At 45.9% G+C, this 15,734-nt stretch overlaps 2 protein-coding genes across 2 annotated transcripts; both read right to left on the bottom strand.

Moving 5' to 3' along the window:
* Positions 1-432: 432 nt before the first annotated feature.
* Positions 433-13,458, bottom strand: LOC103730211 (nascent polypeptide-associated complex subunit alpha). The gene is made up of 8 exons (XM_008828386.2): positions 13,305-13,458; positions 12,440-12,511; positions 2,271-2,356; positions 1,898-1,975; positions 1,393-1,539; positions 970-1,098; positions 722-844; positions 433-561 (listed from the first exon to the last, which is right to left on the bottom strand). Exons 2-8 carry the CDS (start codon positions 12,507-12,509, stop codon positions 547-549), a joined length of 648 nt encoding a protein of 215 aa, XP_008826608.1. The 5' UTR covers positions 12,510-12,511; positions 13,305-13,458; the 3' UTR covers positions 433-546.
* Positions 2,365-10,760, bottom strand: LOC103730219 (nascent polypeptide-associated complex subunit alpha, muscle-specific form-like). The gene has a single exon (XM_029561235.1). The coding sequence runs from the start codon at positions 9,549-9,551 to the stop codon at positions 3,066-3,068; it is 6,486 nt and encodes a 2,161-aa protein (XP_029417095.1). The 5' UTR covers positions 9,552-10,760; the 3' UTR covers positions 2,365-3,065.
* Positions 13,459-15,734: the final 2,276 nt, after the last annotated feature.

Genomic DNA, 15,734 nt, shown 5'->3' with positions numbered 1-15,734 from the left:
CTGGCATTTTTCACGTGGGTGGTAGGGATTATGAACTTGGGTCCTTATGCTACTCTTACTCTGAGCTATCTACCCCAGTCCTGCTTCAGTCTCTTATGTGCCAGGATTAAAGGTTATGTCCTCTAGCCCAGCATACATACCTGGCTTGAAAAGCTGAAATTTTAAGTGGGGAATCTGTAGTACTAAATCTTTTCACCTGAAGGTGGTCTTAAAATTAATAAAGTATCAGGGCCGGGTGTGGTGGTGCATACCTTTAATCCCAGCATTCCGGGGGCAGAGGCAGGTGGATCTCCCTGAGTTTCAGGCCAGCCTGGTCTCCAGTGTGACTTCCAGACAAGCTGGGGCTATGATGCCTTCTTTTGGCCTGTACACACATGACATACTCACAGACATACATATAAAAACACTTTTTGGGATGAGATCAAGCACCTATTGAGTTCATCCAACAAGAAGCCATAACTTTATTTATGATAGAAACAGTACAAATTTCAAGCCAAGCTCTAGTTCCACTTTTGAAACACCAAAAGGATCCTTGTTTTCAGATAGTTACATTGTTAATTCCTGCAAGAGAAAAAAGATAATTAGAGGTATTTACACGCAAAGTGGAGGAATTCAGGTCACTAAAATCTAAGGTATCTTAGGATAGGCTTTAGAAGGAAATAAAGCCCCTTAGAACTTTTCAGCGCTGAGAAAATTAAAGAATAAAGACTAAGTTGCTTACCATAATAGCATTTACGATATCATTACTGTTGTTTTTCAGGGCTCGGACTGCCTTTGCTCTGGACACATTTGCTTGGGACATGACCAATTCTATGTCCTTAACTTCCACACCTGTTTCATCAACCTAAGAGAGGGGGTAGGGAGGAGAATCTCCATAAATTAAAGGTAATAACTTCAATAGTTCTTTTGAGTCAGAATCTAGGAACACAAACATGCAAAGATTATAGTTTCAAGATTTCTGTGGTATACCTCTTCCTCTTCACTCTCCTCTTGTACAGTTGGAGTCTGTGTGTTTTCTTGAATGTTTGAAACAGCTTCTCCTTGAACTTTGAATTTCTCAGCAGCTGCTAACTGTGCTTGCTGAGATAAATCTTCAATCTACAGGGTAAAGAATATGTAGTCATGTGAGTAGATTCGTAAGTGGAAAATCCCATTTCATGTAACTCACTATTACTTTGTTGTAGAACATCTGCCCTCACTTCAGACTACAGACTACTGTTATCAACTGGAGTGACAATGTCTCTCAGGGGCTGTTCGGGTACTGTCTATAGAGAGTTTAAAATAATCACAATTGTACGAGAAGCTGTTAAATATCTATGGCAAAGAATTATCTGACCCAAATGTTAATAATAATGCTGGTCTAGAGCAACTCTTCAAGAAAATTTTACTGACCTTGGCCTCCCCAAAAACTATGTAGGTATCTGAAGCTGGGCTCTTATAGACATCTGGTTTTGTGATGACAAAGAGGATATTCTTAGATTTCCGGATAGTGACTCTAGTAACCCCTGTGACCTGTCGAAGACCCAGTTTGGACATCGCCTAAAGAACAGAAAAGAACATTAAGTTTCTAACTTTAGAGGCAGCTTCAGAAAGAAAGGAACATAATACCACATCCAGTAGCTATAGCAGACCTTTCCTAGGTTAAGTTCATACAAGGGAAGAATAGTGAATTGTTTTTCAGGGCTTCTGGGTTTTCTGCTGTAATTCACCAAGTTTTTTTCAGTTTTTTTTTTTTTTTTTAAAAGACAGAGTCTCATGTATCCCAGGTTAGACTTGTACTGATCTTTCTGCCTTAATGTCCCAAGTCCTGGGATTATAGGCATATACTAATGTACTACTACATGTTTTATGCTAAAATTCAATCATTAGAACCTTAATCATTATAACTTAATCTTACCTTCCTTGCCTTCTTTTCACTCCGAGACTGTTTTGCTTTACTGACTGGTTCTTCATCGATTTCAGCTGCTGCTGCCAGCTAAAAAAGAAAAAAAAGAAAAAGTTTTGAGTTGACCGGATTCATAGATCTGGACACCTGTTTCCATGTAGTTTTACTTTACAAAGACTCACAGTTCCAAATAGCCAAGTCAGTTGCCATGAACCTTGGTTCTCTAGCTTTTTTTGAGACATGGTCTCACTGTAGTCCAGGATAGCCTTGAACTCTCTCTCAAACCTCCTGTCTCAGTCTTCTAAGTGCTAAGATTACAGGTATATGTCATCACACATGGTTTGAGTGTTTTTGTGATTATACAAATTATTAAGAAAATACTCACCTGGGCTTGTTGTGTGGTGGTTTGTGTGGAATCTTGTTCCTCGAGCTCTGGTACTGATTCATCACTGTCAGATTCTGTTCCAGACCCTAAGATGACAGACAACTTTTACTACTTTTGTAGAATTTTAAGGTGTGGCACCTTACCATAGTCTGTTACTGCTTTATGCAAGGCCTTACAAAGTTAAATCTTTAATAATAATATCTATACAATTAATTGAGAAAAAAAAAGGAAAATCATATCGTAGAGGCAGAACAGGCTTTCTCTTCATCCTTTAAACAGGGTTGGAAGAGGCCAGAAGCAGTCGTACACATACATTCTGCCATATTTCTAAACCATTTGCCTTAGGAATTTAACCCCATCACTGGAAAATTCTCAATGTTGTCAAGTTCTAAGAACCACCTTCTCTACTAGCTTAAGTCCTGTGACTTCTCCCATTTCTTCCAAACAGATTCAGGTATTTTAATCTTCCTTCAATTGAAAGGCCAAGCATCAATAAATACTACTGGAGAGGGAGGAAAGCATATACCCACACCATTCTTAGGCTAAGAAAAACAGATCTCTACATTTGTAAGAAAAGATGTCCCTGGGCACCTGGTAATTACTAAGTCTAAAAAGTAAAAAGGAAATAGTTTTAAGACTCCAAAATTTTTAGCAAGCCCCAGGGACAAGGTTAGTGACGTGGTAAGGGTTAGAGCAAAGAAAGGCTTGGTAGGTCTTGGTTTTCAGTATCAGCTCAGTTAGGTAAAAAGGATGGCAGGCTAGCCTGGACCACTTTACATAAGACACAAAGTAGTATTATCTGAGATGATGGAAACCAAGATTTAGTTTCATATGCCCAGAGCTTCTGCGTTTAGTCATCATTCTACACACTATGTCCAAACTCAAGCAGATGTACTGGAGAGAGCGGCGCATCCTAGTTAGTATTGGTGGGTAGCCCCCAAGAGGGGTGTGGGCAACACACCATGCACACAGCAAACCAAGGCAAGTACCCTTGTTGTTCTTCAGAACAGGCTGCTTGGCAGAGGGGGCTGGGGCAGGGATCCCAGCAGGTTTAGGGGCAGGCATGTTGACGAGGACCGGCTGGAAAGGCACTCCCCCAGAGACTGGTTCCGGGGGAATCAGAGGCGGCAGCTCATCCTCATCAGCAGGGGCTGGGAGCTTAGAGGGTGACTCAGGTACCAGCCCAGGTGAGGACTGAAGAAATGGCTGTTTAGGAAGCAGAGGAGGAGCTGGGGGGGAAGCAAGAGTCACAGAGACTGGTGGGGTGGGTTTTGGAGCCACTGATGATAATCCAGCTTTAGGAAGGACTTTGTCAGAGGGAATTGCCACTGGAGGGGTAGAGGTCTTATACTTGGGAGAAGCAGCCAAGGGACCCTTTGGGGAATGAACAGAATTACTGCCTTTTGTAGAACACATAGGAAGAGCTTCTGCAGGCTTTGAAGAGTCTTTTTCAACAGGGACCTTCAGTAAAGAGGCTGGAGCCACTGTAGAAAGGGGTCCTTTTGTATCATTCTTAGCTGAGGGATCTGAGCACTTAGAAGGTGAAGCAGCAGAATTCTTCTTGGCTTTTGGGGCTTTCTGGGTGGGAGCAGTGATGACCAGTGCACTTTCTGGAGCTGATGCAACAAGGACTTCTTTGAGACCTGTAGGGTCTTTCTTTGGCAGCTTTTCAGATGCCGGAAGGTTAACAGTCTCTGTACTACATATAACTGACACTGGGGAAGGAGAGCCTTTGGGGGAGGAAGGAGTAACAGCTGAGAGACTGGGGGCCCTTTTAGAGGCTGGGGTCTGTTTAGCAGAGGGAAGAGAGGGTAGAGTGTTGATGGTGGACATGAGAACTCCTTTGGAGGTTGATGTTTCTGAGGTCTCTTTGGAGGCTGAGGCCTTTTGTGGGGATGAAGTTGCTGGTACCTCTTTAGGGGAGGTAGGAATCAGAGCTGGGATGGTAGGGGCCTCTTTAGGACACTGGCCTGCTGAAGCCTCTTTGGAAGTTGCAGTTGCTGAGGCCTCTCTGGGGACTGTTACTGGGGCAGTGGGGGCTCCTTCAGATGTGGTAGCTGGAACTGCTTTCAGGGCTGCAGTAGCTGGTGCATTTTTGGAGGGAAAACTCTTTACTGGGGATATAGGGGAGGGAGAAACCACTGGGACAGTGGAGGCATCTTCAGGAGATGGAACTGCTGGGGCCTTTTTGGAGGTAGGAGTCACAGATATGACAGTGGGGTCCCCTTTAAGAGATTGCATTGCTGAAGCCTCCTTGGGGGTTGCAGTTGCTGGGACCTTTTGGGAGGAGGGAGCACTCATCTTCATTGGTGCAGTAGTGACCCCTTCAAGAGAGGGGTTTGGACATTCTTTGGTGGCTAAAGTTTTTGGTGCCTTCTTTTGGGATGGAGTTTTTGGGGTCTTTGTAGGGGAGGGAGGAGTCACAGCCGGGACAGTAGATGCCTTATTAGAAGATGGGGTTGTAGGAGTCTCTTTGGGAGCTGCATTCTTTGAGGCCTTTTTAAGGGAGGAAGGACTCCTGACTGGGGCATTGGGGGCACCTTTTAAAGATGGAATTCCTAGGGCCTTTTGGGAGGAGGAAGTCACAGCTAAGGCAGTGGGGACATCTTTGGGAGATGGGACTATTGCAATCTCTTTGGGGGAGGCAGGAATCTCCAGTGTCTTAGCGGTGATGGAGATGGGAACTTCTTTGGGGGCTGTAGTTGTTGGGACCTTTTGGGGGAAGAGAGGAGTCTCTGGAGGTACAGTGGTGACACCGTCAGTATATGGGATTGTTGGGACTTCTTTGGAGCCTGTAGTTCTTGCTACCTTTTTGGGGGGTGGGGTTGCTGGAGCCTCTTTGGGAGATGGAGTTGCTAGTGCCTTTTGAGAGGTGGAAGGAATCTCTGGTGGTGCAGTGGTGACCCCTTCAGGAAATAGGACTGCTGGAGTTTCTTTGGGTGTTGAATTTCTTGGTGCCTTTCTGGAGTGTGGGGTGGCTGAAGCCTCTTTGGGGGTTGCAGTTCTGGGGGCCTTTTTGGGAGAGGGAAGACTCTCTGATGGCTCAGTGGTGACTGCTTCAGGAGATGGGGCTGCTGGAGCTTCCTTGGGGGTTGCAGTTTTGGAGGCCTTTTTGGGAGATGGTGTTGGACTTTCTTTGGGAGCTCTTTTGGGGGATGGGGTTGCTAGAGTTTTTTTGGGGGCTGCAGTTTTTGGAGCCTTTTGGGGAGAGGAAGGAAGCTCCCATGGTAGAGTGGTGACCCCTTCAGGAGATGGGCTTACGGGAGTTTCTTTAGGGGCTATTCTTGGTGCCCTTTTGGGGGATGAGGTTGGTAGAGTTTCTTTGGGGGGTACAGTTTGTGGAGCTTTTTGGGAGGAGGAAGGAATCTCTACTGGCACAGGGGTGACCTCTTCAAGAGATGGGACTGCTGGAGTTTCTTTTAAGATTGAAGTTTTGGGGGCCTTTTTAGAAGAATTCTCCAATGGCCCAGTGGTGCTCCCTTCAGGAGCTGGCATTGCTGGAGTTTCTTTGGGAGCTGAAGTTTTGGGGGCCTTTTTTGGTGAAGGGGTTGCTGGAGTTTCTTTGGGAGCTGTAGTTTTAGGGGCCTTTTTTGGGGATGGGGTTGCTGGAGTTTCTTTAGGGCCTGCAGTTTTGGGGGCCTTTTTGGAGGGAGGAATCTCCAGTACACTGACGACCCCTTCAGGAGATGGGGTTGCTGAAGCCTCTTTGGGGGTTATAGTTCTTGGTGCCTTTTTCAGGGATGGAGTTGTAGGGCTTTCTTTGGGGGCTGCAGTTTTAGAGACCTTTTTAGAGGTCGTAGGACTCTCCACTGGGGTAGTGGCTGGAGATTCTTTGGGAGCTATAGTTTTGGGGGACTTTTTTTGTTTTGGGGAAGGAGGATTCTCTAGTGCCACAGTGGTAACCCCTTCAAATGGGGTAGTGGCTGGAGATTCTTTGGGGGTTTTAGTTTGGGGAGACTTTTTTTGTTTGGGGGAGGGAGGATTCTCCAGTGGCACAGTGGTGACCCCTTCAGATGGGGTGGTGGCTGGAGATTCTTTGGGAGCTGAAGTTTTGGGGGACTTTTTTGGGGAAGAAGTCATAGTTAGAACAGTGGGAGCACCTTTTGGAGGTGGGGTTGTAGGAGTCACATCTGGTGCAGTGGGGGCCCTTTTGGGCGACTGGGCTGCTGAGACTTTTTTGGAGGCTTCCATTTCTGGCACATTTTTTGGGGGCACAGGAGCACCTTTTGGGGATGTAGTTTTTGGAGCCTTTTTGGGGGAGGGAGGAGTCACAGCTGGAGCAGTAGGAACACCTCTGGAGGGTGGGGTTGTTAGAGCCTCTTTGGATGCTGCAGTTGGTAGGGACTTCTTGGAGGAGGTAGGAGTCACATCTGGTGCAGTGGGGGACTGGGCTCCTGAGACTTCTTTGGAAGTTTCATTTTCTGGTGCCTTTTTGTGGGGAGCAGGAGTCACAGCTGGGGCAACCTTAGAAGTTATAATTTCTAGAGCCTTTTGTGAGGAGGGAGAAGAGGTACCCTTGGGAGATGGAGTTGCTGAAGCCTTTTGTGAGGAGGGAGAGATCTCAGCTGGAGCAATGGGGGTCCCATTAGGATATGGGGCTGCATGGGCCTTTTGGGGAGACAGGGTTGCTGGGGCATCTTTGGGGACTGCAGTTGCTGGAGTCTTTTTGGGAGAGGTAGGAGTCATATCTGGTGCAGTGGGGGCTGCTCTGGGGGATGGGACTGCTGAAGCCCCTTCGGAAACTGTAGTTACTGGGGTCTTTTGTGGGGAAGGAAGAATTTCTGCTGGGACAGTTGTGGCATCTTTGGGGAATGAAGTTGCTAAGGTCTTTTTGGGGGATATAGGAGTCTCTGTTGGGGCAGTGGGGGTCCCTTTAGGGAAGGGAGCTGCTGGCACCTCTTTGAGGGAGGCAGCTGCCCCTTCTGGGATGGGAGAAGCCACAGTTGAATGAGTAGGGGACCCTTTAGGGGATGGAGGAGTAGGAGAAAGCTTAAGTGAGCCTTTAGGGGCTTGAAAAGAAAGACTGGCCTCTGGAAGGTGGGAAATGTCAAGTGGAGAAAGAGGAGATGAATGATTTCCAGGAAGAACATTTGGGACAGCAGAACCCTTTTTGGTTGGATGTCTTTTAGTCTGAGGAGACACAGCAGCCTCTAAAGGAGATGGGGAGTCTGCAAGACAAACTAGAGTTCCTTTGGAAGATGCAGTAAGAGAAGCACCAGAGGCATCTGGGTGCCCTTCAGGAGATGCCACATAAGAAACACTGTCAACTTTGTTTGCACCTGAAAAAGAAATCCCACATGGGGGAAGAGCAGACTTGGGAATTTCAGGGGCTATACAGACAGAAACATTCTTGGGAGATAAAGCCATAGATGGAGCCACAGGCAAGTCTTCAGAAGCTAGAGGAACAAAAGGTACAGCAGCAGAAGTGGAAGTCTTAGGAGTAGAGGTACCTTTGGCAGGTCTAGGAGCCACTCCTGCATGATCAGAACTTTCTAAAGAAAATGGAACCATTGTTGAGGCAGTGATAGAACTTTTGAGAGGCAAATTGACAGTGTCTGGATGGGCATAAGACTCGGTTTTGACTACAGTGGCTGGAGAATTATTACCCAAAGAACTAGTGGTACTGGCTGGCCTAGCTACAGGGAGAAGCCCTTCAAGGGTCATCTTTGTTAGAGTGGCTTGAGGAGAAGGCACATCCAAAGATGATGTGCTTTGGGGAGGAGACTCTTTAGGAGCTGCTAGGGAAAAGGGCAGTAGAGTAGGGTCTTTCCTGGTAGGGAGTGCTGCCTGGACTGGAGAAGTAGGGGCTCCTACACTTACCAATTCAGAAGTGGGGAGATTTTTAAGGCCTTCAGGGGCTGGAGGAGGTGAGACTGGTAGCCCTAGAGTAGTTGCTACCTGAGTAGCAGGAAGCTTATTGCGAGCTGTAGGTGCTAAAACCAAGGCAGTCGAGGAAGTCAGTTCTTTACTACTGATGAGACCTGATGAAACTGGAAGAGGCACATAAGTGGTAGGTGCTACAGAAATTGTTGAGGGGTTATCTATAACAGGTGGGGTAGTTCCAGCAGAAGAGACAGGAGTTTCTTTCAAGACAGTTTTTGAAGAAGGAAACTGGGTCACCAAAGGCTGCTGAGTGGCATTAGCTGAGCCTTTGAGAATGAGTGAGGCTGTAGGAGATAATGAAGTACCTGCTAGATTTGAGGAGCCAGGAGAGCTGTAGGTTAGACTAGTGATGTTAGTGAGGCCCCTGTCAACAGACTGAGCCATAGCAGAAGCTGGAGCCCCCACTGGAAGAGATGCCACAGCATGAGCAACAGGTTCATGTCTGGAAGCAAGGGGAGGAATTACAGATGCCTCAGATGGAGAAGATGCCTCAATGGAAGAATGATCTACAGAAACTGTATTAGTCACAGTAGGATCTGACAGAGCACTGGGACCTGATTGACCTGAAAGTTGGTTAGGAGAATCTGAAGAACTCTGAAGCAAAGGTGGGAGATGAGAGCTCAGAGAAACAGGGGATCCTGGGAGGATGTTGGGAATCACTGTCTTTTGAGCAAGTGAACTAACAGGTCCCTTTAGGCTAAGGCTTAACATGTTTTGTGGCATTAGAGCTGAGGAAACAGGGATACCTTTGACCTGAGAAGTGATAGCCGGGGGAGTGATGGGTATTGTCTGAGAACAGGAGGCTAATCCAGACTGAAGAGAGGCCAAGGGAGCTTTAAAGTGGGAAGGGAATGCACTGACTGTAGTCGAAGGACTTGGGGTAGTACCTTTTGGATTAGGAACTGTCTGAGAAGGAATTTGAATAGGAGAAGCCTTTGGTTCTAAGGGAGTAATAGGAGCCATCAGAGACCCTGTCTCTGCTATAGGAACTGAGGAAGGTGAGGTAAAAGGGTGAGGTGGAAATGCAGAACTTTTCTGAACTGAGTGGGGAGCCACTGCAACCAGAGACAAGGGAGCTGAAGAGGAACGGGCACCTTTCAGAGTTGGACCTATCATGGGAGAGGCCAAAGCTAAGGCAGCTGGGGAGATGGGAGGCCCTATTAGGTGTGGTAGGAAAGTTGGAGCGTGGGGGGAAGTTTCCAAAGGCACAGTTGTTCCAGAAGATGGCTGGGAAAAAGGAACTTCAAAAGGGGTGGAGGTAACACTAGAGGGAGAAGGGAATGGGGAAGGCTGATTAGCAGTTGCTGGAGGGCATTGTTGAGGGGCCAGGGAGCAAGGAGCGGGAACAGTAGATCCAGGTTGCCCTAAAGCAGCAGTAACATTTAAGGCTGAAGACATAGGAAGCACAGCTGGAGAAAAAGCAAAAAACAAACAAAAAAAACATAGAACAAGACAAGAAAAGGAGATAAAGGGAGGGGAAAAAGGTGAGTTGTGCAGCTCAAATTGGTAACATGCCTCACAGGAAACAACGGAGTTTTAAATCTGATAATGAAGGTCACCACACAGGATTAGAAAACGGTGACAAGCAACATCATCTTTCCCCATACATGTTTCTGTGGCTAAGTGAGATACAACCTTCTCATTTCCCACACTTCCTAAGTTCTACAAAAATAAACCAACTATTTTAAGGCGGGGCAAATAGTCTAAGACTAGCTCATCTCTAAATGGGGAGCACAGGCTCACATCCTCCCCCTGTACTGGGGATTAAACCTAGTGTTCACCCATACTAAGCAAGCACTCTACCACTGAGATTATAATAACCTCAGCCCACTTTTTACTCTTTGAAACAGCCTCACTAAATTGCTTAGGTTAGCCTTCAATTTAGCCCTCTATCTCAGCTTCCTAAATAACTGAGATTACAGCCCTGCATCACTACATTTAGGCCTGGAGTGGACTGGGAACATGCCTTCCTCCCCCTTCCTTCATGAAATAGGCAACATTCCCAAATCTTTTCTCAGTGAATACCACTAAAACAAGGAATGATGTGAGCAGTGTTAATGATGGAAGTTGAATGAGAAAAATCAACTATATTCTCAGGCTTCTACTAGGCCAGGGGAAAAAAAAAAATGTATGTTGGAATAAAGTTTTAGGAAGGAAGTGCCGATATATTAAGTTCTACCAAAGTCAAAACTCTTCAAAATTCAATAACAAAATTAAAATCTCAGCCACAAGTGGGTTATACGCCGTACTCTATACCCTTCCTCAATAATGTTAGCTCTTTCCAGGGAGAAAGTTAAGCTGTAAGGGTAGGAATTTTATCAGAGAACTAATCCATCTTGCTAAGCCACACTCTGGAAGAAGAGAATTACAATGAAAGAATATATTAGTCCTTTATTCCTTAACATAGGTATGTCAATCTGTCAAAAATAGACAAATATTTGGCACTAAAAGGATTTCTGAATGAGGGAAAAAAATTCTGTGTCATTCAAGAGATAATGTCAGATTAAATCAACAAATCTATCTATCTAGAAAGGCGTGAAAGGGAAAAACCTAAATTCACAAGTCTTTCTGGAAGAACTGGCTACATGAAAACCTTTAAAACATGGAATGTTGAGACCAAAACAAAACAAACCAACAGCAATAAAAAACAAAAACCGGGCGTGGTGGCACATGCCTGTAGTCCCAGCACTTGGGAGGCAGAGGCAGGCGGATCTCTGTGAGTTCAAGGCCAGCCTGGTCTACATAGTGAGTTCCAGGACAGCTGGGGCTACAGGGAGACCCCGTCTCAAAAAGACCAAAAAAGAAAAAAGCCCCCCAAAAACACAAAAACACAACCCAAAAGGAATGTCTTCCCATTGGACCTGAAGGTAGGATAAGGTCTACATTATTTGCTTTCATAACCAGTTCCCTAAATTGGTGTCTTCATTCAGGCTAATAAGACCATTTAATTAGACAAAACACTAATATGCCCTAAATATTATAAAGGTGTGCAAGCTCAGATTAATTATATGTTCAACAACACTAAGGACTGTTCAGAAATTATTAGTTTTAAAAGATTGGAACCACAACATTCTAAATTAGTAAATTTTGGCTTCCACTTTTTTGGGGGTAGGTGTGTGTCTTTTTGAGATAGGATTTCCCTGTAGCCCCAGCTGGCCTGGAACTCAGAGAATTGTCTGCTTCTGCCTCCCAAGTGCTAGGATTAAAGGCATGTGCTACCACGCACAGCTCAGTTTCCACTTTTATAAATTTGAGTTCAAATCTTGTTTAGCACTGAAGTTACAGGACCTTCAGACACCGTTCCTTTTCCCCTTCCTTAAGTTTCTTGTAGTTCAAACATTCTACATTACCCATTCTCCAGCTCTTGGCCCCATTTCCCTTCTGGTCTAGCAGCTGTATTAATCCCTTCAGCTGCTAAAACTGGACAGGTGGGGAGGGAGAACCTTAATGCTTTTAAGCATAAACAATTTTAACTCCAAGACAGAAATTGCCCTTGAGTAAGAGGCAAAATATTTTTCTAGAAGTTTACTATAAAATATTAAAAAAAAAAAGCTCCATTAAAACACCGTTCATTTAGATTCTGTACAACTGACTCAGTAAGACTACCATTTCACATTTCTTTCAATATCTCTTCTCAAGTTCTCTATCAAAATCTTTAACCAGCTCTCAAACTTGCCTTTACAGCACACTCCACACCCATATTTCACACTTGAAGACAGTCAAAACTGAAAAATTTAGTCTTGGGTTCCATACAATGGTTCCGGCACTATCCCAGCACACTATAAATACCTCAGCATCAACCTTTAATGAAACAAGTTAACTGACCTAGAGACTTGGGCTCGATAGGACACATTCACCATCAGCACGTATCTCATCCAGACATGTGATGAAAGGCACAGTGCCAATCACTGCTACCTTAAACCTTGATGCAACTTGCTGTCTGGAACTTTACTAAAGCTCAGGTCTCCTTAGCCTGCCAGTTTAACAGACCTGAAGCACCTGCTCAGCTGTCCTATATGAGATTCTACAGCAAACTACTTTTGAAGCAGCTGGCATAACCCTTAAAGCAGGGTAGGGAACTTTTAGTGTTCCTAAATCATTTTTGCATTCTCTTTAAAATAGCAGTTAAAATTTAAGGTCTCTCCGGTAAAGCTATAATCTCATTTTTTTTTATTTTGTTAAACGATAATGCACTCTAAAAGGCAGAAATGTATTTCCTGTACTTGACCTACCAACTGGCTTTAGGGTCAATTTTCATTAACAGCAAGAGGCCTAGGGGAACCTACCTGTCTCAGCCTGAGGCTGTGGCAACTCCTGCTCTGTAGCAGGGACGGTTTCTGTAGCTTCACCAGGCATTTCTGAAGGAAAGGAATAAAAGGGAGACCTGAATTGACTGCCATGCATTCACCTGCCCAACCCAGAGTCAAGTATTCTGGAAGAACTGTGCACAGAAACAAATCATCAAGGTTTGCTACAGCCTCCCTAGTGTCTGGAAATAGGGGGAAGACTATGAGGTGACCTCCAGATCTCTATCAAAGGGATCACCTCTCATAGAGGTTCTTCGCTCAGCAAACAGCTGACTTCCCAGTGCCCAGGGTTCGTTGAATTTCACTCTTCTCACCCCACAAGGGCAGCAATCACTCTCCAGTGAGGATCCTGGTCTGGCTCCGGATCATGAGACTTCAGAAGCTACCTGGGGCCCGCTCCCCTCCAGCATTCACGCCGCCTAGCCTGGGACCCCGGACTCTTCTGACCACTTCCGAGGGTCGAGAGGAGGGTGCCCTAAGTCCCAACACTCCCTTTGCTACAGTAAGAACGGTGTTGGGAATACTAGAGCTGTGACCCCTTAACCTCTTCTGGATTCCTGCAGAGCTGTTCCAACAGTAGACGCACCCAACCTCTCTGCCCCTAACACCGCAATGGTCCCCATGTTCCCAGGCCCGAACTCCGGGCTGGGCAGCGGCCCTTATGCCTTGCTTTTGCCAAGACACCAACCGCAGACCCCATTTTGTCTGGAGGCCCAGGGACGAAGAGCCCTGTGCACCCCCCTAAAGCCTCCAGCTCTCCACAACTTTAAATCCCCAGGGCCGCTGGGCTCGCAACAAGGGAGGATGGCTGCAGATAGAAACTAGAGACGCAGGCAGCACTTACCGTGCGGAGAACACGGAACCAAGATGGCGGCGGAAAGAGAGTGAGCAAGAGCGCGACCCACGCCTGTTGCAGAAGAAAGCCCGGAGCGGAGGGGGCGGGACCACGATGCGATTCCGGGTCAGGAGCCGGCGGGCTGCTTCCCTGGGCAAACCCACCGGCTGTTCAGGGCGGGGTACGGAGTCTAAATAAGGCCAAGAGTTCCTAACCCGCCGCGCTGGTCTGAACGGAGACCGCGTGGGTGCGCGCAGCCCTCGGCCAGGCCACCCCACCCCACCCTTGACCCAGCGTGACACCCCAAGAGGAACCGGGAAGTGCCTGAGTCTGCAGTTGGCAGCCACGGCGGCTTGATTAATAGTGAATGTCACAGAGATTGTATTTCACACCATTGGGAAGATGTGCCCTAGGTTAAGCCCCAGCGTCCTAGCTCGTTGGACATGCTGAAAGTATTTCAAAGCTCAGAAAAAGGAGCATAACATAGACACTTCTTTTCGCCTGATATTTTGGACACCTCTCAGAAATCTGAAGCTCCCGTTAGCGGTTCAGGACTCTTCATTAGCCTATACTTCAGACGTGGGGAGGTAGCTCGGTGAAGTTGCTTGCCTAGCATGCACGCACGAAGTCCCGGGTTCCATTCCCAGCACCACATAAAATTGGGAATGGTGCTGCACCCCTATGGGTAGGGGTAGGACCAAGGTATGTAGATCAGACCAACCTGCCTCTGAACACAGCGAATTTATTTTACTTATTTATTTAGTCTTTGGAAACAGGGTCTCCCCTGTAGCCCCAGCGAGCCTGGAACTCACTATGTAGACCAGGCTGGCTTTGATTTTACCTGCCTCTGCCTCCCCAGTGCTGGGATTAAAGGAGTGCGCCACCACTGGCGGTTTGAACACAGCGAATTACTGGGCTAGATAAAAAAGCCAGTCTCAAAAACAAAACAAAATCATCCTCAGACTCTGATCCTTGTAAAGTAGAATACAAAGCCAACATAGTAGTTCTACAAAAGGACTCAACAAACATGAACCTGGACTCCTAAATCAACTAATGCTTTTTTGTTGAGTCTCACTTTATAGGCACAGGTTGGTCTCAAACCTGCTGCAAGCTGCTTGTGCTGGGATTACAGCTGTGTAGCACACTTCTGTCTAGCCTAACACTTATTTGACCTAACTGGCTACTTTTTATAGGAAGCATTGAAAACTTAAAATGCCCTGAAAACTACTTTAAAATCTCGATTGGCTGGTCAGGTGGCTCAGCAGGTATAGGCTCTTGTCATGTAAACCTGACAATCTGGGTTTGAGAGCCAGAACCAGTAAGGTGGGAGAGAACCAACTCACACCTCTGACCTCCACATGCTTACCCACTCATACATAATCTCTTGAGAATTTTACTATAATGAACTGAGAACTAGGGTGGATGAATCAGGATTGTTAGTAGTAGTATTTACAAGGAATGGGAAATTCTGAAATTATCCTCATATAGGAGAGGCAATGTAATTCTGGGGCTGGGGACATAGCTCAGTATCATGCTCAAACATGCATGAAGCTTTGGATTGAATCCCCAGTACCTCATAAATCCAGGCATTTTGGCAAAGGCCTGGGGTTCCCGTCACTTGGGAAGTTGAGACAGGAGTATCAGTTCAAAGCCATCTTGGATATATAGTGAGTTTGAGGCCATCCTCGGCTACACAAGACCTTGTGACCCTGTACTTTTGCCTTAGCTTTCTCATCTATAAAAGAGTAATAGTAGCTGCTTTATAGTATTGTTAGGAAGACTAGATAAATATATGCCTGGGGTTACTGTACTGGCACACATCACAAATAGCTTAACAGTAGCTTTATTTTTCATTTTTTAAAATAGTCTCACTGGGTAGAACTGGCTGGTCTGGAACTCCCTATGTAGACCAGGCTTGAACTCTCAAGTGTTCCACCTTCTCTGCCTCTTGAATGCTGGGGTTAAAGGCTACATATTTATTCTTTTTAATGAGCACAATATTTTTTGGGGGTATGTGTCTTATTGAGACAGGGTCTCCCTGTAGCCTCAGCTGGCCTGGAACTATGTAGACCAGGCTGACCTCAAACTCACAGATACCCCTGCCTCTACCTCTTGAGTGCTAGGATTAAAGGCATGTGCCACCATGCCCAGCCTGCACAATGTTTTGTAATTAATTTTATGGATTAGTATAGCAGCCTTTATCCAAGGGCTTTAATAGCAAAGCATTTAATTCTAGATATATTTATAAAACCATAATAAAAGCTTTAAAAAAGTGTCTTTCCACTTTCAATATAAATTTTTATGATTGACTCATGAGTCTTTAGAAAATCTTTATTCAGAAATGGCTCAGCAGTTAAGAGCACTGGCTGTTCTTGCAGAGGATCCAGGATCAATTCCCAGCACCCACATGCGGCTAGCAACTTTTCATAAGTCCAGTTC

The sequence above is a fragment of the Nannospalax galili genome, unplaced genomic scaffold, assembly GCF_000622305.1.
Source record: "Nannospalax galili isolate Female #2095 unplaced genomic scaffold, S.galili_v1.0 scaffold753, whole genome shotgun sequence".
In the NCBI taxonomy this organism is placed as follows: domain Eukaryota; kingdom Metazoa; phylum Chordata; class Mammalia; order Rodentia; family Spalacidae; genus Nannospalax; species Nannospalax galili.
Note: the sequence above shows the minus strand (reverse complement) of the source record. Positions and strands in the feature narration are given on the sequence as shown.

Excerpts from the sequence above, each read along its gene's own strand:
- LOC103730219 (XM_029561235.1), bottom strand. The coding sequence starts at position 9,551 with ATGTCTTCAGCCTTAAATGTTACTGCTGCTTTAGGGCAACCTGGATCT.
- LOC103730211 (XM_008828386.2), bottom strand. The coding sequence starts at position 12,509 with ATGCCTGGTGAAGCTACAGAAACCGTCCCTGCTACAGAGCAGGAGTTG. Across the intron at positions 2,357-12,439 it reads ACAGCCTCAGGCTGAGACAG|GGTCTGGAACAGAATCTGAC; the intron begins GTAGGTTCCCCT and ends CTGTCATCTTAG. Across the intron at positions 845-969 it reads AGGAGAGTGAAGAGGAAGAG|GTTGATGAAACAGGTGTGGA; the intron begins GTATACCACAGA and ends CCCCTCTCTTAG.